The sequence below is a fragment of the Cnephaeus nilssonii genome, assembly GCF_951640355.1.
Source record: "Cnephaeus nilssonii genome assembly, chromosome: 17".
NCBI classification, from domain to species: Eukaryota; Metazoa; Chordata; class Mammalia; order Chiroptera; family Vespertilionidae; genus Cnephaeus; species Cnephaeus nilssonii.
In genome coordinates, this window is record NC_137088.1 from 36699896 (window position 1) to 36721312 (window position 21417).

The 21417-nt window shown below is 46.0% G+C and overlaps 1 protein-coding gene across 4 annotated transcripts; it reads right to left on the minus strand.

Annotated features, from left to right (window-relative positions):
- Nucleotides 1-44: 44 nt before the first annotated feature.
- On the minus strand, nt 45-20752 carry TATDN2 (TatD DNase domain containing 2). 4 transcript variants are annotated; one of them, XM_079794490.1, is made up of 9 exons: nt 20195-20751; nt 19542-19970; nt 8786-9283; nt 7049-7150; nt 5181-6062; nt 4171-4298; nt 931-1114; nt 339-510; nt 45-200 (listed from the first exon to the last, which is right to left on the minus strand). In XM_079794490.1, exons 2-8 carry the CDS (start codon nt 19962-19964, stop codon nt 370-372), a joined length of 2358 nt encoding a protein of 785 aa, XP_079650616.1. In that variant the 5' UTR covers nt 19965-19970; nt 20195-20751; the 3' UTR covers nt 45-200; nt 339-369. The 4 variants fall into 4 exon arrangements, 3 of the variants coding, with proteins under 3 accessions (XP_079650616.1, XP_079650615.1, XP_079650617.1); XM_079794489.1 differs by having other exon boundaries at nt 20103-20751; XR_013814807.1 differs by lacking the exon at nt 45-200 and adding an exon at nt 635-732 and having other exon boundaries at nt 379-510; nt 20103-20752.
- Nucleotides 20753-21417: the final 665 nt, after the last annotated feature.

Sequence of the window (21417 nt, forward strand, 5' to 3'; positions counted from 1 at the left end):
CCACTGCACCTCCGCGCCCCCCCCCCCGCCCCCCACCCTACCCATAGCCAGGATCAAAAAAGCCTTATGATGAAGTTTCAAGGAAAACATCCTGTTTCCTATCTTGGTTTTCTCCATTCCAATGGGCTCTCTAAACACACCCTTGTCCTGGACCCAGGCAGAGATGAAACCCAGCCTATGCTGTTAGGTCACTGGTTGTCCTGGAGGGTAGAGAAGAGAAAAGGAAAGTTTCAAACCAAGTTCACTCAAGACAAATCAGGCTACTCTCTACATTAATAAAATGCAGCAAAAGAAGCTTTTGTCCCAATTTTTAAAAACATAAATGTAAATTTTATGACCTTTTATAGAAGACTCCTGCACCCTCTCTGCTTAAAGATTGTAGAGGCGACTGGTGTTCTCACGCAAGGTAGCCAAGGTGCGGGACAGCGGCTGATCTTTGACCCTGGCAATCTCTCGAACTGTATGCAAGGCCAGGCCTGGGTGGGCATACTGGCAAAGGCTTTTGGGAACCTGGAAGATATCAAGCATCCAGAACATCGCTGAGCCGTCTACGCACAGTCATTACACAGAGCTCCCTCCCCGGCCCTTCCCCAGTAAGGACCTCTTTGGGGCTGCCCTGTAGAGACCCCTTTACCTGCAGGTGCAGGGAGAGTCCTAGTCATGGGGGGCTCTGGGTGAGCAGGGTCCCACGCTTCCTTGGACTACCCTCTACAGGGTAGGGCTTTGCACTGCCTGGAAGAGAGTGGTTACCCTTCAGCTTCTCAGCCCCCTAGACTTTTGGTTCTGCAGAGTAATACAAGGAGACATCTATACAGCCCAGGGTGGGACCTGGATATCACTGGGGCTCTGGCCCTGCCAACCTTGTAAGGGTGACCACCCACCTCCCCACCCGCTCCTCAGTGCCTCAACTCAGCCTGGAGACACCCCTACCTGTCGAGGCAGGAAGTAGGGGGCATCAGTTTCCACGATGATTCTCTCCAGCGGGATCTGTTTCAGAGCTTCCCGGGCCTCCCAGGCAGAAGAGTACGTCAGGACTGCCGTGAAGCCCACAGACATGTTCGGGAAGTGCTTCAACAGGGGCTCAATGACCGGGTAGCTGCCAGTGAAGCAATGCCTGAGAGGAGAAGTCCAGATCAGCACTCTCTCACAATCCCCTGGGCAGCAGCCCCCAACTCCCTCTAGACATGTAACACCTTTTAAATTATTTTCTGTGGATAAATATCCAGAAATGGAAAGATTGCATCCAAAGGAAGGACTCCACAGTAAACACAGACAAGAGCTGGTTCCAACACAGTAAGACCCAAGATGACTCCTGGTGAGCAATGCTCATCCATCAACCCATTACACCACAGAATACTATACAGCCACTTGAAATTATTACCAGGAATATACAGCAACAATACAGGGACAGGGTATGCTTATGACACAAAAAGAGAAGCAGAATTTAAAACTGTGGTCCCTTTAATATTACAACTACAGTAGGTAAAAATTATGTCCATGCAGTCAAATGAACTCAAAGGAAAAAAAAATGTATCAGGGAGTGGGACTATGAATAAATTTTCTTCTCTTAATTTGAAGGCTGTTCATGTTCCATGTTCATAATATAATATAATCCTAGCCTATATAATAAAAGGCTAATATGCAAATCAACCGAACAGCAGAACGACAGGTACTATGACGTGCACTGACCACCAGGGGGCAGACGCTCAACACAGGAGCTGCCCCCTGGTGGTCACTGCACTCCCACAGGGGGAGTGCCGCTCAGCCAGAAGCTGGGCTCACGGCTGGCGAGCATAGCAGTGGTGGCGGGAGCCTCTCCCACCTCCACAGCAGCGCTAAGGATGTTCGACTGACAGCTTAGGCCCGCTCCCCACAGACACATCCCCCAAGGGCTCCCGGACTGTGAGAGGGCGCAGGCCAGGCTGAATTTCGAGTACCAGGCCTCTAGTATAATATATATGTATATATGTATGTGTGTGAGTGTCTGTGTGTGTGCCCGGTGCACGAAATTCGTGCACGGGGGGGAGGGGAACCTCAGCCCAGCCTGCACACTTTCCAATCTGGGACCCCTTGAGGGATGTCTGACTGCCCATTTAGGCCCGATCCCAGTAGGATTGGGCCTAAACGGGCAGTCGGACATCCCTCTCACAATCCAGGACTGCTGACTTCCAACTGCTCACCTGCCTGCCTTCCTGATTGCCCCTAACCACTTCTGCCTAACAGACTGATCACCCCCTAACCACTCCTCTGCCAGCCTGATTGATGCCTAACTGCTCCCCTGCAGGCCTGGTCACCTCTAACTGCCCTCCCCTGCAGGCCTGGTCACCCCTAACTGCCCTCCCCTGCAGGCTTGATCGCCCCCAACTGCCCTCCCTTGCAGGCCTGGTCCCTCCCAACTGCCCTCCCCTGCTGGCCTGATCGCCCACAACTGCCTCCCCTGCAGGCCTGATCCCTCCCAACCACCCTCCCCTGCTGGACATCTTGTGGCAGCCATCTTGTGTCCACACGGGGCAGCCATCTTGTGTGTTGGAGTGATGGTCAATTTGCATATTACTCTTTTATTAGATAGGCTAGAGGCCTGGTGCATGGGTGGGGGCCAGCTGGTTTGCCCTGAAGGGTGTCCCAGATCAGGGTGGGGGTTCCCTTGGGGCGTGGAGCCTGTGGTGGTTTGCAGGCCGGCCACACCCCCCGGCGACCCAAGCAGAGGCCCTGGTATCTGGGATTTATTTATCTTCTATAATTGAAACTTTGTAGCCTTGAGCAGAGCCAAGCCTACTGATCACTCTGTGGCTGCAGCCATTTTTGTTGGGATTTATCTATCTTCTATAATTGAAACTTTGTAGCCAAGGCAGGCCAGGGCTGCGGAAGCTTGGCTTCCTCCATCACCGGGGGCAACTCAAGCCTCTTGCTCTCTCCAGCTCCGTGGCTGCCTCCATTTTTGTTGGGATTTATTTATCTTCTATAATTGAAACTTTGTAGCCTTGAGTGGAGGCCCGGGCTGGCCAGGGTGTGCGGAAAGCTTGGCTTCCTTCATTGCCGGGGAAACCCAAGCCTCCTGCTCGCTCCATGGCCACAGCCATCTTGGTTGGGTTAAATGGGTGGTAGGCGTGGCTTGAGGGTATGGTGGGTAATGGTTAATTTGCATATTGCTCTTTTATTAGATAGGAGATACACACACACACACACACACACACACACACATCAATCTGGAAATTCAGGCCTTCCTCCAGCCACAACATCTTGTTGGACCATCCTAGCCTCCTTTAACCTACGACCAATCTTTGGAATTCCTTTATAGTCATCCCAAAATGAAGCAATGAAAAACCAACCAACCAACCAGAAGGGCCGAGTGACTGTGCTTCATCTCTGATGTGTGCCACCAGTCAGAGGCTTCACTCTCTGCTTAGACCCCAAAAGGCAGCAGCTTAGAGGCCTGACAGGCCCACCTATTTCTACCACCTGTCAAGACCTGGTTTGGATTCTAGACTCCCTGCTTTTTTCAGTTAACTCATCACACCCATCTTGATAAAACCAGCCCAGGCATTGCCTCCTGATCCCTTTAGAGCCAGGCTTAGCTAATGGCCCCTGCTCTGGCTCTCACAGTACCATATGCCCACTCTCTCTACAATAGAGAAGTAACCAGCTGACTCACCTGTCTCCCACAGCTGAACTAACAGCAAGGACAGGTACTCAGTAAGAGATCAGAGAGTATGTCAAAGTGAACTTAAGAACCTCTAGATACTATTCACATCCTGCACTTCAATGAGCTTTCAAATTCAAAAAAGGAAAGAAAATTTTTTTTCAGGTGCCCGGGAATCTTCTGTGTGCTAAATCACTGGACTCTACAGCAGTCTTTCCCAAAATCAATAGCCCTCATTTCTGAAAACTGAGACTCCATTCTCACCTGCCACCGGGACAGAGGTCACAAAAGCCCCCTTCTTGCTCATTGATGATTTAGGGTATTAGCTCAAACCATATGAAGTTGCAGTTTTGTAAGTAAAAAATGGTTAAATAACAGAAATGTCATATGGTTCAACCTAATATTTACTAAAGATACTACATAAAAACATAATAATATCCATGCTCTCCTACTGAGTTTTCGTTTTTCCAACTAACAGCCTAGACAAAGGAAGCATTCATTTCATTTGCCCACTGAAGCTCCCGCCTAACCTATGGATCTTGTAGTCTGAGGGCACAAATTTTTTCATGATGCTCAGCAGATCTTCATCAGCTTCTCGGCAGTGAATCACCAAGGGCTTCTTTAGAGACACGGCCAGCCGCAGCTGTCTCTCAAATACCTGGGAGAAAACAAAGTGACAATACATGCAGGTTAGAGACACTTCAGAAGTCTGTTACCTCCAGAACACCTAGTCCAATGGGCAACTCCACTGTCACCAACTCTGTGTCCCCCCGACCCCCATTCTTTTGCTTTCCTCTACTTTCCAATCTTTCTAGAGCATATTAGGTAAAGGAACCAGACTAGCTAGCATCCTCTCATTTGGCTAGATACAGTCCTTCCATAAGCTTTTCTTCTTCCCTTCACAGATAAAATATTCAGCAGGACACACCAAGAACTTACCAACTACTCTGCTTATAGGCAAATGCAACTCAATGCCAACATTCAACTAATACACTTCTAATTTTGGTGCCCAAGTTTAGATTTACATCAAGAACATGGCATCCTCTTCCCGTAGAGCTGTACAGAAATACCTTATCTTCCTCTCTTCTACACACAGTTCAGCCCTACCCCTGCCAACAATTTACTTCCTTGAATTGCCATTTTCCAGTCTTGAATCCAATTTCACCAAGCCAAATGATACTTGCAAGATTCTATTTATCACCTATGCTATAACTTCAAGTTCAGTCAGCATGCCCTAGATAGCTCTATATGCAGATCTGATACCACGATGATTTAATAAAAGGAAAAGTTACTATGAAATACTTAGCACATTTCCTGGCACACAGTAGGCATTCAATAAACATCAGCTATACAATCCTATATAATAAAAGGCTAATATGCAAATCGACCAAACAGCAGAACGACCGGTCGCTATGACGCGCAATGCCTACCAGGGGGAGCGCCATTCAGCCAGAAGCCAGGCTCATGACTAAGAACGTAAAAAAAAAACAAAACAAAAAAAAACACAAAATCATAAGCAAACTAAAGAGAACCCCATTACCTTGTGCTGTTCAGGGACAGGTGTGGTGCATTTATATGAGTAATCCAAGCCCATTTCCCCAAATGCCACGGCCTTGGGATGCCTTAAAGCTTGCAAAAGATTTCTTTCTTGACTCTCACTGTAGTAACGAGCAAAATGAGGGTGACAGCCAAAGGCCCCCCAAACCAGATCCTCTTTCAACAAATCCTCCCATAGGGAATCTGTCAGTGTCCTGGGATCACAGAAGTCAGAGATGCAGCCCTGAAATTCCTTAGGGAAGGAGGTGCTATAAATTTTCCTGAACTTGCTAAAGGTCCCTTTGAAAGACAACTTGGAATAGAGCATGTCCAAGTGACAATGGGTATCAATGAAACCCTCCTCTAGGTTTGGCTCTAGATGGCTCCTTGGCAGAGAGCTAGATGCATGTCCTTCATAAGAACGGGGTGGCGTCTCCTCCTGGAATGTTCTTTTCTCCTTCACCTTCTCTTGTAAGCTTCTGGAGAAATGATATGAGCGAGAATTCTGGGATCTGCCTTCCTCTGTCGCCTCCAAATCTCTAGAGGTGTTCTGAGAGCTCACTGTAGAGTTGGGGGAATAATCACTCAGGAGGCCCCGGCTGTTCTTCCCAGCCTGCAATGTGTCACTGCTGCTGCTGCCCATGGAGGGGTAGCTAGAAGGCTTGCGACTGTTGGCCCAATAGCTGGCAAAATCACACCAAGGACTACTGTACAAGTGAGCCGGGTACATGACATAGTCAGTGGGGAAGGCAGAAGGCTCTGGAACCGCTGAGAGTTTCAGTGAGATGGGCTCCTCCTGAGAGAATCTGACTGTGGAGACCTCGTCCACGTCGGACCAGTCACTTCCTGAGGAGGTCTGCTCTATCACCACCTCCCTTTCTTTAGGCTGCAGAAAAGAAGCAACAAAGGGTTAGCCTTCCTGCATGAAGACAGCCTCCCATACTCTGTCATCTACAGAACATAAGCTCTGGCTTGTTTTTTGGCCATGGTGAAAGCTTTACATGGGCTCATTTAACTCACCTGTCATCTAAGGTCCTTATTATTTCCAGAAAGTGAGCCAGGTTATAGCTATGAACAGTCAAATCAGGGATAAACTCATAATGCCATCCCTAAAGGGATGCTATATCAGCCCTCTCTCTCTGAATGATCCCTCTTAAGAAAAACTGCTCTGTGTATTGGGGATATTAGAAAAAAGCAGTGCCAGAAATCTCATCTCTAACAACACGTTTCTAATACATTCAAAATGCAAAACCACACAGTTGAACCCGCAATCTGGGTATGTGCCCTGACCAGGAATTGAACCTACCACCTTTTGGCCTATGGGACAACGCTCCAACTAACTGAGCCACACCAGCCAGGGCCATTTTTGTGTTTGTTTTTAACATTTTTTAATTGATTTGAGAGAGAGAAAGGGAGAGAGAAAAAAAAATCAACTTGTTGTTCCACTTATTTATGCATTTATTGGTTGATTCTTGTATGTGCCCTGACTAAAGATCAAACCTGAAACCTTGGCATATCAGGACGATGCTCTAACCAACTGAGCTACCTGGTCAGGATTTCAGTTGTGGCAGTTTTAAGATGTGTCTGCAAATTCTGACACTACTCCCCAATGAAAGAGGGTAGTCTGTCCTTGAAACTGGTCCAACCTACTTACTGACTTACTTGTAACCAATGGAGTGCAGTAGTGAGACTGAGTAATTTCCAAGGGTAGGTCAAGCTATAGCTTCCCATGGTTCTTTCAGCTTGCTCCTCTGGGGGAAGCCAATCACCATATAAGAAATCATACTCGCCAAAACCGGTTTGGCTCAGTGGATAGAGCATCGGTCTGCGGACTGAAAGGTCCCAGGTTCGATTCTGGTCAAGGGCATGTACCTTGGTTGCGGGCACATCCCCAGTGGGGGGGGTGCAGGAGGCAGCTGGTCGATGTTTCTCTCTCATCGATGTTTCTAGCTCTCTATCCCTCTTCCTTCCTCTCTGTAAAAAATCAATAAAATATATTTAAAAAAAAAAAAAAAGAAACCATACTGCCCAAGACCACTGCTAGAGAGGTCATACATAGGTACCAGCATCAACTGCCCAATGTGTGAGTGATTTTTTTTTTTTTGGTGTGTGGGTGTGGGTGTGTGTGTGTGTGTGTGAACATTTTGGATGTCAAGTCTTGTTGAGCTTTCAGACTGCAGCCGTCCCAATATATGAATGAAACCACATAACAGATCCCCTCCCGACCCCAAAAGCAAGATATGCCCAGTCTGGACTTTTCTGAATTCCTGACTCACAAAATTGAGAGCAAAATAAAATGGTTATTTTACATTACTAGGTGCCATAGTGACCAGAACAACTATACACTGCATTAAATCAAGTTTGCTAGAACCTAAGTTCCACAAGGTTAGATATTTTAATTTTCTTCACTGATGTCTTCCAAACAGCTAGAACAGTGTCTTGTGTATAGTGAGTGTTCATAAATATTTGTTGAATTAGTTTGCAGGATAAATGTTGTGTACAATGGTTCCTGAACTTAGCTTCACATCAGAATCTCTAGAGGGCTTTTGAAAACCACAGCTTTTTTTTTTTTTTAATTATTTTTAGAGAGGGAGGAAGCGGGAGAGAGAAACTTCAATGCCTGACTGAGGATCGAATCTACAACCTAGGTATGTGCCCTGACAAGGAATCGAACCCATGACCTTCCAAAGCATGGGACCATACTCCAACCAACCAAGCCACAACAGCCAGGGCTTTCTTTTTTTTTTAAATCCTCACCTGAGGATATGTTTTTATTGATTTTTAGAGCAGGAGAGAAACATCAATGTGAGAAGAATATCGATGGGTTGCCTCCCATACATACCCCAACCTAAGAATCAAACCCGCAACCTAAGGATCAAACCTGCAACTGAAGAATATGCCCTGACCGGGAAGTGAACCCAAAACCTTTTGGAGTACAGGACAACGCTCCAACTAACTGAGCCACCCAGCCACGGCTCACTCTCTCCTTCTTAATAGCAGTAAAAGTTTATCTGGGTGTAAGTCTGCCCAAATGGAAGTTAATTTTCCAGACTCTCTTGCAGTTAGGTGTTGGCCAGGTTTCTAGATTTTTGTCAATAGATATGAGCAGACACTATGCAGACAACTTCTGAGCCAAGCTCTTAAAAGGGAGGGAGTGTACTTTCTTCTTCTATTCTTCCTATTGGCTGGACTGATCAACGTAATGTACTGAGTCCTGTCAGAGCAGTCATCTCAGACCACAGGAAGGAAACTGCTGAGGAGCAGCAGAGCATCAAGACAGAAGGTACCAGGGTCCCTGACACAATGGAGTCATCCTCCTCAAGCCAAACTTCTATTTAATGTAAGCCACTGTTATTTTGGTTTTTGTACAGCTGGCAAATCCATATCCTAACAAACATATAAATTTTTTTAAAAAGATAGCACCAATCTGAGATTTCTTAATAACTCTGAAAGGTATTTTAGAAGAGAACCATCAATTTGTTGCCTGGAATCCTGAGTAAGTAAAGCACTGCTTTAATGAATAACACTTAGGCTCAAACCAGAAAGAACAAATACTGCATTTAATCAAGAGAACTAAAAATCCCCATGCTCGGCATGAGCAAGACTCACCTTTTGGCTTTCTGAATGAGAGTCAGAGTCATCCAAAAATTCTAGGGGTGGAGAGCGCTTGTCAATAATTGTCCTTCGGTCACCAACTGGCTCCTCGCTGGGTTTCTCCTGAGGGTCTATCACCACCCTCCTGTCACAGAAGCTGCTTCTCTCCAGCACAGCCTTTTTTTCCTCTTTCACTCTGACCTCTGGGGTTGCCTCCTTCTCTTTCTGAGGAGTAGACACAGTGACACTCCTGGCTGGTCCTTCTTCACGGTTGGGACGATCTGCTGTGTTTGGTTTTGCCCTAGTGGCAGTCTCGCCCTTCCTTTTTGGCATCGACTTTCCCAGGATGCCCTGGATAGCCTTCAGGTAGATCATTGTAGAGCCTTGGTCTCGAAGTCTATCCCTCTTCTTTTTCTGAACCTTGCTTGGTTCCTCAATTTTATCATTTTGACCCTCTGCTTCAGCTGCAAACTCAGAATTCGTGGAATTACGAGAACTATCTTTGGAATTAACCTGGAAGAAAACACAGATCATGAAAAGATCGGTTCATACATGAAGCACTTGGCAAATTAAACACCAGTGGCACTCCACCAATCAAAGGGAACGTGATAGTGGCCAAGACAAAGATTCTCTTCGAGTGATCGTTTCCATCCCACCCACTGTAAAAGGGACTGAACTGCCGCTATTTCCTTTTTCTTTTTTCTCTTTTTAATCCTCACTCAAGGACATGCTTTTATATTGATGGGAAGGGGAGGGGAAGAGGGAGAAGACATGCTTTTATATTAATGGGAGGGGAAGGGGAAAGGGGAGGGGGAATGGAGGGAAATTAATGTGAGTGTGAAATATCGATTGGTTGTCTCCCACACACACTCCAACCAGGGATCAAACCCGCAACCCGGGTACGTGCCCTGACCGGGAATTGAACCTGCCACCTTTTGGTGCACAGGCTGACACTCCAACCGAGTCACACCAGTGTGCTGCTATTTCTTAATGTTCACTTTCTCACACTTATCAGATAGCATCCTCATACTACAGTAGGAAGGAATGAGCTGAGAGAACAGTCTACTAACACTAGCTCCTTAAGAGCAAGGACTACCACATACTTCAGAACACACCCAGGCAAAACAAAAGTTTAACATTTTTGTACTGGAAAGGTCCCCAGAAACCAGATAACCCAATCCCACAGCGAAGAGTGAAGGAACCCATGGGCCCTGTGAAGAGTGAACACCAATCTTCTGACTCCTGAAGGCAGTATGCTTTCCACTATACCCCCAGCCTCCTTGAAGTTCTCTCCTTCCCCCAAATCAAAACCTTGGTTTTGAAAGGTACCTTAGTTTCAGGGTCAATCAAGAGACCTAGCCCCTCACCCCAATCTCCTCAGAGATGCAAGTAAAGTCTCAGCCCCTTTCTTCTCTTCCTCTCCACATGCAGCCATTCCAGAGTCCACAGGAAATAAGCTAAATTACTTGCTCACAATATTAATTTGCTGTGAAACTCATATCTAGTCTAATCCCAGCCTGGTGTAAGAATGCTCCATAAATCTTCCAAGAACCATCCCCAAAGCAGTGCACTCCAAACAGCCCACTTGTGACCTGGACTTACTATTATCCAAAGGCAGTCTACAGCCCCCACAACTTGCACTATCAATTCACTTGCATTAAATTCCTCTCAAACAATTAGTAAGAAACTCCACACTAAACTTGCTAATCCTTTTCCTCTACTGAGGAAAAGAGATATCCATCAATAGGGATTGATTAAAGAGATGTCAATATTGATTCAAGAGATGTCCATCAATAGGGATTGATTGAAGTAAACAAATACAACTTTTAAAAAGAATGAGGGAACTCTGATGTACATGCTATACAGTAATTAAGTAACAAGCACAATGTATAAATTCACATTTGAACAGACAAAAATGCCTTATATGTATATATTTGCAAACAAAGTCTGAAAGACCACCTGTTTCTTCTAATGGCTATCTTTGAGGATTAAGGGGAAAGAGGAAAAAGGGGCTTTAGCTCTTACTTTATATGCTTCTTATATTATTTAAATTTTCCCCAAGAAGCACATATCTTTGTTTAAAAGAAAATCATTAAACCTTTGGAAATACAGGGTGTCCCAAAAAATGTATTCACACTTTGAATAATTCACTCCAATGGATTAAATCTGAAAAGAAAGAAACATCAATTGAGCTATCAGCTGTTATGTGTATACATTTTTGGGACACCCTATATATAAATCTAAGTATTAGTAGAGGCATAAGATTTTTTTTCCCTCAAAGTACTTAAATTGTTGGCAGCTATTAACTTTGGGACGATGGACAGGAAAGGTGACTTTTACTTTCATTTTGAATCTGAATTTTCTAACATGTCAGACTTTTTTTTTTTTTAAATGTCTACAAGGATTATTTGGGAAAGGAGATTATGGGCTATTTTTGTTTTATTTATACCCTTTCTTATTTAGGAAAATCTACTAATATTAAAAATAAATTTGAAGGTTGCCTGGGCCTGCCTACAGGACACAGCTATACTTCACAGCCCACTTCTCCACTACCCGCTTCTGTGACTGCCACCAATCACTTGCCATCCTGCGTCCATCATGCCCTTGTCATCATGTCACTGGCACATCTTATTTCCTCTGCTTGCCATACCCTTGCCTCAGTCTCATTTTATGCTTTAAGGCCCCACAGCCCATCTTTGATTGCCCCACCTCTGCCTGTAGGAACAATTGCCCTTTTCTTGTTCCCCCAGGCCAGGTGTAAAACAACATAGGAAGACGTGGTCTACAGCAAACTGAGGAGCCCCTGTACCTTCTGAATGGCTACAGCTCCTCACCTCAAGCCACCTGCGCCAGTTGGGAGTACAAACCCAAAGTTATAGATTCTGGTTTTTCAAGTAAAACAAGAAATTTCAAATTTAATGTATTTTTCATCCAGTCAACAAGTATCTGTTGAGCACTTACTATGTGCCAGTAGGCACTGTTCTGATCTGAGGTTTAGCCTTCAATAAAACATACCCAAAAATGCCAGCTTCTTGGAGTTTATATTCTAGTTGGTGAGGGAAAGGAAAACAGTATACATTAGAGAGTGAAAAGTTCCAAGAGAAAAATTAAACAGGAAAGGGAGTAGAAAGTGGGGGAAGGGAAGGAGGTCACTTAGGTCTTGAGTTCAAGGCAGAGGTTTGAACTAGAGGTGTGTGTGTGTGTGTGTTTAAGATTTTTTATTGGTTTTTAGGGAGAGAGGAAGGGAAAGGGAAAGAGTTCTCAAAAAGGCACATTCCCTGACCGGGAATCAAACCAGCAACCTTTTGGTACATGGGACCATGCCCAACCAACTAAGCCACACTGGGGCTAGAGGCATATATATACATACATATATATATATATATATATATATATATATATATATATATATATATATATATTTTATTATTATTATTTTGTGTGTGTGTGCCCTTGACTGGAATCGAACTTGGGACCCTTCAGTCCACAGGCCAATGCTCTATCCACTGAGCCAAAATGGTCAGGGCTATATTTTTAATGTGAACTTCCCAAAATTTTAAAATTTGTGAGGACCTAGCAGGCCACATTCAGCATATGGACCACCTTTTGCAAACCATGGTAGAGAAGATCAGTATTGTACTTGTGGGAATAAAAAAAGTAAGGGATATAAAAACATACCTTATATTTTCATATACTTAAAATTTACAGAGCTGCCCCAGCTGTTGCCCCTCCTTACAGAGAGGGGCAGTGTCACATGAATTTTAAGTGGCAGAAGCAGGATTCAAATTCAAGTTCCCTCTAACACCCTGGAAACCAAGGGAGAATAGGGAAAATATGAAAGTTGAGAAGCAGTATCAAAGGCTGAGATGTCAAAGGCCATGAGGACCTAAGATCACTGAGGAAGAGTTTCAACAGTGGATAGGAGGCTAGAAAGGTCAAGATTAGACAGAAAGTACTAGAGCAGAGACAAACCAACTGGCTTTGAAAAGGAGAGATTTAGCCCTGGCGGGGTGGCTCAGTTGGTTGAAGCGTCATCCCATACACCAAAAGGCAAAAGGCTGTGGGTTCAATCCTTGGTTGGGGTGCGTAACGTACAAGAGGCAAATGACTGATGTTTTTCCCTCTCTCTCAAATCGTATTTTCCTTTATTTTATTTATAAAGTCACAGAAGTAGAAGTGACCTATAGAGAAAAATAGGGGCTCAGGAAACAAGTTACTTCTAGAGGCAAAAGAAAGGGCCTTTGGAGCTTAGGAGAGAAAAGAGTAAAGGTAAGTAGGGGCGGGGGGGGGGGGGTAGACACAGGAAAGGCTCAGCTGTGCTCGAGATGGAGAGTGCCCAGCCTGAACATTTTCAAGAGTTTCTAACAAGCTTCCTGCCTACTCCCTCCCATCTTTTCAAGTTCAACGTCACACCTCTGCATAACACCCTTCAATGGCTCTGCATTTGCCTACAGAATGCATCCCCAACTCCTGAGCATGACATTGGAACCCCTTCCCAGGCTGCCCCCCAACCTTTCTTTGCCACATCATTTCTCACCTTTCTTCATACAGCCAGTTGCCTGGGGAATGAAGAAAGATGCTGGAGAAGAGGGGAAGGAGGACCCACAGGAACCAGTAATGTCCCCAAACACTGCAGACCAGCAGTATTTCCTGACACTTTTTGGACACACATTGTTCCTGTTGCCTGAAATATCCTTTCCTCCTCCTTGTCCACCAGAACTAAAATGATACCTCTTCTACGAGAACTTTCCCTGTGATTTGTCACCCATTCCTTTGACCCTTGGTACTTCAAATATTGCTGTTACAACACTCCATGCACTGCACTATGATGAAGGCTTTTTTCAGTCTACCATTGCCTTATTCTTTGCACATCTAGCCTCTCAAACAGACTTCCACCCAAGCACTGGACATCTGCTAAGGGAATATGCAGGAAATGGGTCACATGTGAAGAAAGCTTTAGCATTCAAGATCCAAGGTACATAATGGTTTCTTTCTCTTTTAATATATTTTTATTGATTTCAGAGAGGAAGGAAGAGGGAGAGATAGAAACATCAATGATGAGAATCATTGATTGGCTGCCTCTTGCACGCCCCCTACTGGAGATCAAGCCTGCAACCCGGGCATGTGCACTTGACTGGAATCAAACCCAGGACCCTTCAGTCCATAGGCCAACGCTCTATCCACTGAGCTAAATGAGCTAGGGCCACAACAGTTTCTTGTGTCTGGGCTGTGTCACCTTGCAAAGAGCACCACAGGGGAAGGACCTTGCCCTCTTCATCTTTCCATCCCTCACATCTAATGCTGGGCCAGGACAGAGCAGGTGCTCCAGAGGGCAGCAGTGGAAAGAACCCTGCCTTTTAAGCCAGCCTGATTTGGCATTATATCACAGCTCTGCCGCATACAAGCTGTATTGGCCCTACTTAAGTTATTTAACCTAAGTCTCATTTTCCCAGTGCCTTCACACAGTAAGTGCTCACATATTTGTTAATCATATGTAACTATTTGTTAACTAATATATAAAGATAACACTACTTCACAAGACTCTGAGAATTATGAATCTATAGGGCAAACATTGAGAATCATATTTGATCAAAGCCTATCACATTATAAATGCTCAAATTTTCCCTTCCACTCTTCCTTTCCTATTGAATATAAAATTTTGTGTCAAAATTAAGACTAAATTAAGGTAGGTAAAGGTGTTCATAATAGACACATTTAACTTTCTCTATAAACAAAGATCACCAGCTATCATTAGAATTTGAGAAAACCTCTCAAACAATTGTCCTAGAGGTGATAAGGAACAAACAATGTGAGGCTGGCCAGCAGGACTCTCTGATTCCAAAATGCCCCAGTCTAGCTATGGTCTGAATGTGTCTCTACCCCCACCCCAAAATTCATATTGAAATCTGACCCCAAGATGATGGTACTAGGTGGAAGAGCCTTTGGAAAAAGATTAAGTCATGAAAGTGGAGCCCTTAGAAACGGGATTAGACCAGCTGGCATGGTTCAGTGGTTGAGCATCTACCTATGAACCAGGAAATGGGTCGCATGTAAAGAGGTACCTATGAACCAGGTCTCTCTCTCCCTTCCTCTCTGAAATGAATAAAAATATTTTTTTAAATAAAATTAATGTTCTTACAAAATAGGCCCTGAAAGAGCTCCCATGACCCCTTCTGCCATGTGAGGACAAAATGAAAAGTCTGCAACCATGGAGAAAACCATCATCTGACCATGCTGGCACTCTGATCTCAGACTTCCAGTCTCCGGACTGTAGGAAATACATTTCTGTTGTTTATAAGTTACCCAGTCTGTGGTATTTTGTTATAGCAGCCACAACAGGCTAGGACAAACATCTTCCCCCTGCTGGGGTGGCATGGCTCAGTGGTTGAGCATTGACCTATGAACCAGAAGGTCACAGTTCAATTCCTGGTCAGGGCACATGCCTGGGTTGTGGGCTCGATCCCCAGTGTGGGGCGTGCAGGAGACAGCTGATCAATGATTCTCTCTCATCATTGATGTTTCTATCTCTCCCCACCTCCCTTCCTCTCTGAAATCAATAAAAAATATATTTTAAAAACAATCTTCCCCCTGAATATTCTATGACCTGGCACACAGATCTCTGTGTTGAGGCCATGGAAAGGGGGGTAGAGATAACCACACACAAAGCTAAGTGTGTATCCCTCAAAGGTTACAGAGCAAACAGAAGAGCAGGTGATGTGTGGATAGAAGAGTGCGGAGGGGACCTTGGAAGGACCTAGATAAGAACATGCCATTTTTGCCTTAGCCGGTTTGGCTCAGTGGATAGAGCATCAGCCTGGGAACTGAAGGGTCCCAGGTTTGATTCCAGTCAAGGGCACATGCCTGGGTTGTGGACTTGATCCCCAGTGGGGGACTTGCAGGAGGCAGCTGATCCATGATTCTCTCTCATTGTGGATGTTTCTATCTCTCTCCCTCTTCCTTCCTCTCTGAAATCAATAAAAATATATTAAAAAAAAAAAAAAAAGAACATGCCGTTTTTTGTGTGTGTCCCTTAGCTTGTACTTACTAGACCAGCATTTTGGTCTGCAGAGAAAGGGGGTAAGAGGTACAGATTGAGGGGGAAGGTAGGAGAGGCATTTTGTAATTCATCAAGATGAGTGAAATACTATACACCTTGTTTACAAACTCACTCACTCTAGGGAGAGCCCTTAGCAGTGCTAGAGATAGACAATTAAGATTGATAATACAGTAAAACCTCAATATAATGGACTAATTCGAGCAAGGGGGAAGGGGATGTCTGTTAAAGTCTATTATATAATAAAATTTTCCAAATGCATGTTAAAAATTTGATAAATTAGTTTTTACTTATGTAGATACCTCTGTGTAATTAGAATTAAGTATATATGAAAAGTTAAATTTCACAGAAAAGTTTCTCTATGCATTACTGTCATTTTAAATTTATACTGAATAGGTCTAATAAATGTGTGCGCTCACCAGTCACCTTGAGTGAACAAATGCACATGACTGGGGCGTGGTTTAGTGCACATCGAAATATCACCAACATGAGTTAAAACTCCTGCAGAAAGTCACACCAAGAGACAACAGAACCGATTACCTCGGGGCAATGCAGTGCGATCATGTGCTAATCATTCACCAGACACTGCTTGCAAGCAATGGCTCTTGGATTTAAATATGTAGACTACAGTTGTAAATATGTAATATTTATGTCAGTGCAACTACTACAGTGTTTTTTCCAACATATGGCTTATTTGCTAGAATTCGTTCAAAATAACTGAATTAATAACAAAAAATAACTTATTAATATAATTATAATCAAATCTTGGTTAAACGTATTTTAAAATTACCAGGGTGTTAATTTTCACATACAGACTGGAAATATTTTTTAATTAAATATATTTTTATTGGTTTCAGAGAGGAAGGGAGAGGGAGAGATACAAACATCAATGATGATAGAGAATCATTGATCAGCTGCCTCCTGCACACCCCCTACTAGGGGTCGAGCCGGCAACCTGGGCATGTGCCCTTGCTGGAATTGAACCCAGGACTCATCCGTTCACAGGCCAATGCTTTATCCACTGAGCCAAACTGGCTATGGCATTTTTGTCCCTTAAATCCGAAGCCCATTAAGTCAAGGTCAGAAAAATTAAGGGTTCACTGTATCAACATCCTTATATTCTAACCTCACTCAACATGAGTGATCTTTCAAAATGCAAATCTGCCTTCCCTCTGTATAGAGTCCTGTATAAACTAATGGCTTAGAATAAAATACAAATTCCCTTGGCTAATAAATCCCTGCAGCAATCTGCCCCCTACCTCGATCTCCAGCCTCCATCCTAGGCTCTTTGCTCCACCATACCACATCCTGAGACAGTCTCATGACTCCTCCAACCCTCCCAACAGACTGTGCTCCTCAGAAGCCATTTCATGGCTCCAAGACCCAACAGAGTGTATGGCACACAATAACCCTCAAAAGCTTCTTAACCGAAAGCAAGGCACTGGTAAACCCAGACTTCTAGACAGGCCTGGACTACTCATTACTCCATGGTTAACCATTAAATTGATCTTGGCAAAACAAAACTCCTTAGGATTAAATGAGAGAAAGGTGGGTCCATACTAGGATTAGACCCACCTGGATTAGAGGCCACCAGAGATGCAGCATACCTCAGACTAATAAGCAAGGTTAACTTTTCTGCCCCTCCTAATACCAGGCTTCACTCTATCTGTAATTGCCATAGAAGTTAAATTTAATCCATTGAGATACATATAGATATATTTTCTTTGGTTAATCCTCACCTGAGGATATTATTTTCAATGATTTTTAGAGAGTGGAAGGGAGGGGGGGAGAAAAAGAGAGAGAGAAACATCGATGTGAGAGAGACACATCAACTGGTTGCCTCCTGCACGAGAGCCCCGACCAGGGCTGGAAATCAAACCTGCAACCCAGGTACCTGCCCTTGACCGGGAATTGAACACAAGACCCTTTGGTGTGCAGTTCTACCACTGAGCCACACCGGTCAGGGCTAATCAATTGATACTATTTTGTTGTACAAAATCCACAGAAATTACATCAAGAAGGATTAATGACAAGATTAAATTGTATGCACAAAGTCCCATGTTCACCTTATTTACAATGAATCATATTTAGCATTCTTTTTTTTTTTTCTTTATCCTCACCCGAGGACATTTTTTCCATTGATTTTTAGAGAGACTGGAAGGCAGGGGGGAGGCGGGCGGGGGGGGGGGGAGGGAGGTGGAGTGGAAACACCGATGTAAGAGAGACACATCGATTGGTTGCCTCCCACAAGCCCCTGACCAGGGCCCAGGAGCCTGCAACTGAGTACATGCCCTTGATCCGAATCGAAACAAGGACCCTTCAGTGGCCAATGCCATATCCACTGGCCACTGGCTAGGGCGTACATTCAGTATTCTTATGCCAAAGACAAAGCTTTTAAATTCATCATTAAATTTTGTAAAAGACCCACATGACCATATAAAGTTCTGCGAGGTCCATATTGAAAACACCTGGCTTGGAGCACTTAGCACAAGAGTTCTCCAGGATAAACAGCCAAATACTACAGCCTCATTGCTCAGTTCCACATAAAAAAAAAACCACTGAACAGACTTAAAGGCAAACGCACTTTTCTTGGGGCCTTGTTTTTATTGCTTTTGTAAAATAACTCTTTTCTAGAGACAGCCCACCTTCCCCCCACCCCAAAAAAAAGACTTTTTCTCCACTCTTCCACATGCAGACCTCCTCACCTTTTAAAGCCCAGAGCTCCAAAACCTATAATGCAATCTCTAACGGGGCAGTGATCTTTGTTTTTGCTACTGGAGCATCCCAAGCAACTAGAACACTGCCTGACACAAACTAAGCCCTCAATAAATATTTGTTCAAAACCTGATTGAGTAAGTGGATGAAGCTTACACAGTATGGCTGGTGATGTTAGCTAGTGCTCGCTCTACTATAATGAGGAAACAGCAAACAAGAGACTGAACTGTATTTGCTTCTATTTCAAACAGACTCATGTTCAACTTTCACACACACACACTCACATACAAAAGCTGGGAAAATTTTATTACCCCTTTCAAAAACACACACGTTAATATAAAATGAATGAGTAGGTGTAAACTTCCTCTAGGAAGCACTCCTTAGTCCCCTTGCAAATACTCAAAATCCCACCTGTGTGTTCCCCTCGGGGAACTAAATGTTTAAACCTGCAAAACAACCCTTGCCCCACCAACCAGAATTCCAACATTCTGGAAACCATAACTTCAGTGAAAAACCATACCAAACCCAAATTCTTATCCCCTGGTTCGGATTCAGAGTGGCCCAAAGTACAAGGACACAATTCCTAAATTTACACAACTAACATACATACATATGTGCCTCCGGAGCAGGCAACCCAACATTCCACTGCAGTGCTGCTCCAACCTCGAAGCACATTACAATTACCTGAGGACCATTTGAACCTGGAAGCACAGACCACACCACCACTAGCCCAATTAAACCACGGCGGGCGGGTGGGAGGCAGGCCCACGTGTTTTAAAGCTTTCCAAGTAGTTCCAAGTGCCTCCAAGTTGGAAAACTACCTCTCCAGGGAACTAATTTAGGCCACCTCCCTGGGCAACTGCTTGCTTGCTCTTCAGTGTTTGCACGAAGAAGACCTCTGGGAAGAACCCAGAGATCTTCAAGGACAAGATCTTTTTTTTTAGTCTCCCTCCACCGAAATCCCCATCCCCAACATCTCGAGCCACGTTGCGGCCACCTTACCTTAAGGCTACAGGTTTCCTCCTCTAGAGAAGCCATTTCTTCTGGAGACGGGTCGGCAGGGCGCGGAGGGGAGCCCCCTGACGAAAGGAAAGCCCGTGTGCTCCGAATCAGGCAGCCTTTGGAGGCAGCCCCGTCCACACCTGGGCCAGAGGAATGGGAGGAGGAGGAGGAGGAGGAGGAGGAGGAGGAATCTCTGCGGTGGGCTGAGTCCCAGGACAACTTGGGTGGGCAGGCCACATCGTCTTCCTTCTGGGCTTTCAGGCGCTTGGGGCTTCGGGCCCCTCCGGAACGCGACGCAGAGCTCGGAGCCGACCGTCTGGAGGGGGCCACATCACCGGTCTCCCCGAGGCAGCTGCGCTTGCGGGCACCCCTTTCCGTAGTGCTGCTCCAGTGGTACTTGACCTTGCGCCGCTCCGACGCCATGGGCACCTGCAAGGTACAGAGGAGACCGGGATTCCAACACCACCCCTCCCGGCTGCCCCTCCTCCGACTCCCGCCATCCCGGGCCCGCTGGGCCAGGGGCAAGCCCGAAAGTCAGAGTCAGGAAACAGCCTTACTGACCTTTCCCCCTTCTTTCCACTGCCCATCACAGTTCTCTAGGTTTCGGAGATGCCAAAGCGCTTCGGAGAAGTCAAGCCACTGCCAAGATTTACCAAAGGCTTCGGTCCGGCTCCCAAGCCCACAACGTGTTTCCGCGATGACCGAACGCTTCAGTTTGCACAACGCGACTTCGGAGATGTCAACGAGCTTCCGGGACTACTCGGCGCTTGGATGGAGTTTGCAATATAAAGCCCTTCCGAGATGTCAAAGCGCTTCAGAGACTATAAGCGCTTTAAGGTCTACACATGGCGGCCGGACCCGCAGCCCTTGGGCGGGCGGGCGCGCGGCCCGGAGGCCCAGAACGCCGACGGCGGGCCGCAGGGCAGGGCCGGACCGGCGCGCAGCCCGCCCTGCTCCCGCGGCCCCGCGGACCAGCCCGGGCCAGAAGGGGCCCGAGCCGCCCCTCAGGAGCCCGAGCCGCCCGGGTCCGCCGCCTTCGAAACAACCCCCGACTCGACCGGCCGCCCCTTCCGTCCCTGTGCCGCGGCCCAGACGTCGGCCCGCTGCCGCCACGGCCCGGACGTCCCGCCCCGGCCGCCCGCTCGCCGCCCGCCCTAATACTGCGGCCTCCGCCCGAGATCCGAATCCAAGGCCTCCGCTGCGCCCGCCTCCCGGAACGAGCCCTGCGGCCCGCAGCCCGGCGTGCGGCAGGGCGGGTCCTGCGCCGGACTGAGGGCGCCTATTGCTCCCATCCACGAGGGGCGGGACTCCGAGCAAGACGGAGCTCGCCTGTTGGTCAGGAGGCCGGAAGGCGGGACCCTACGCCTTATAAAACTCGCCCATTGGTCGGAAGCGAGGTGGGGCGGAGCCACTCACGTGGGTCCGAGGACCGCGAAGTTGAAGCAGGGCGGCGCAGTGCCTGGGGCCGCCCTCTCAGGAGGTAGGGGGCGGCCGCGGACCGGGATTCCGGAGAGCCGCTCCCCGCTGCTCTGCGTTAACCCGCTTAGCCCGACGCTTTCGGATCCGGATGTGCTCCTCCATCCTACACCGTCACCCCATCCCTGTACAGCGCAGGAAACTGGCTCAGAGAGACCTCGTGACCCACCCAGAAAGTAGCAGAATTAGACGTTAGAAGCCAAGGGGGGGAAAAGAGACCACGCAAAAGTAAAATATCCGCTTGGCAAAAAATACCAAAGTCGAAAGACAAGAAAAATAGTTGAAACATCTGACAAAGGTCTGATGGCCTTATTATGTAAAAACTATAGCAATAAGAGAATTCGTATTAAAATGGACAAAGGAATGAACATAAGTAAATTACGAAAGCCTCTTTTACAAA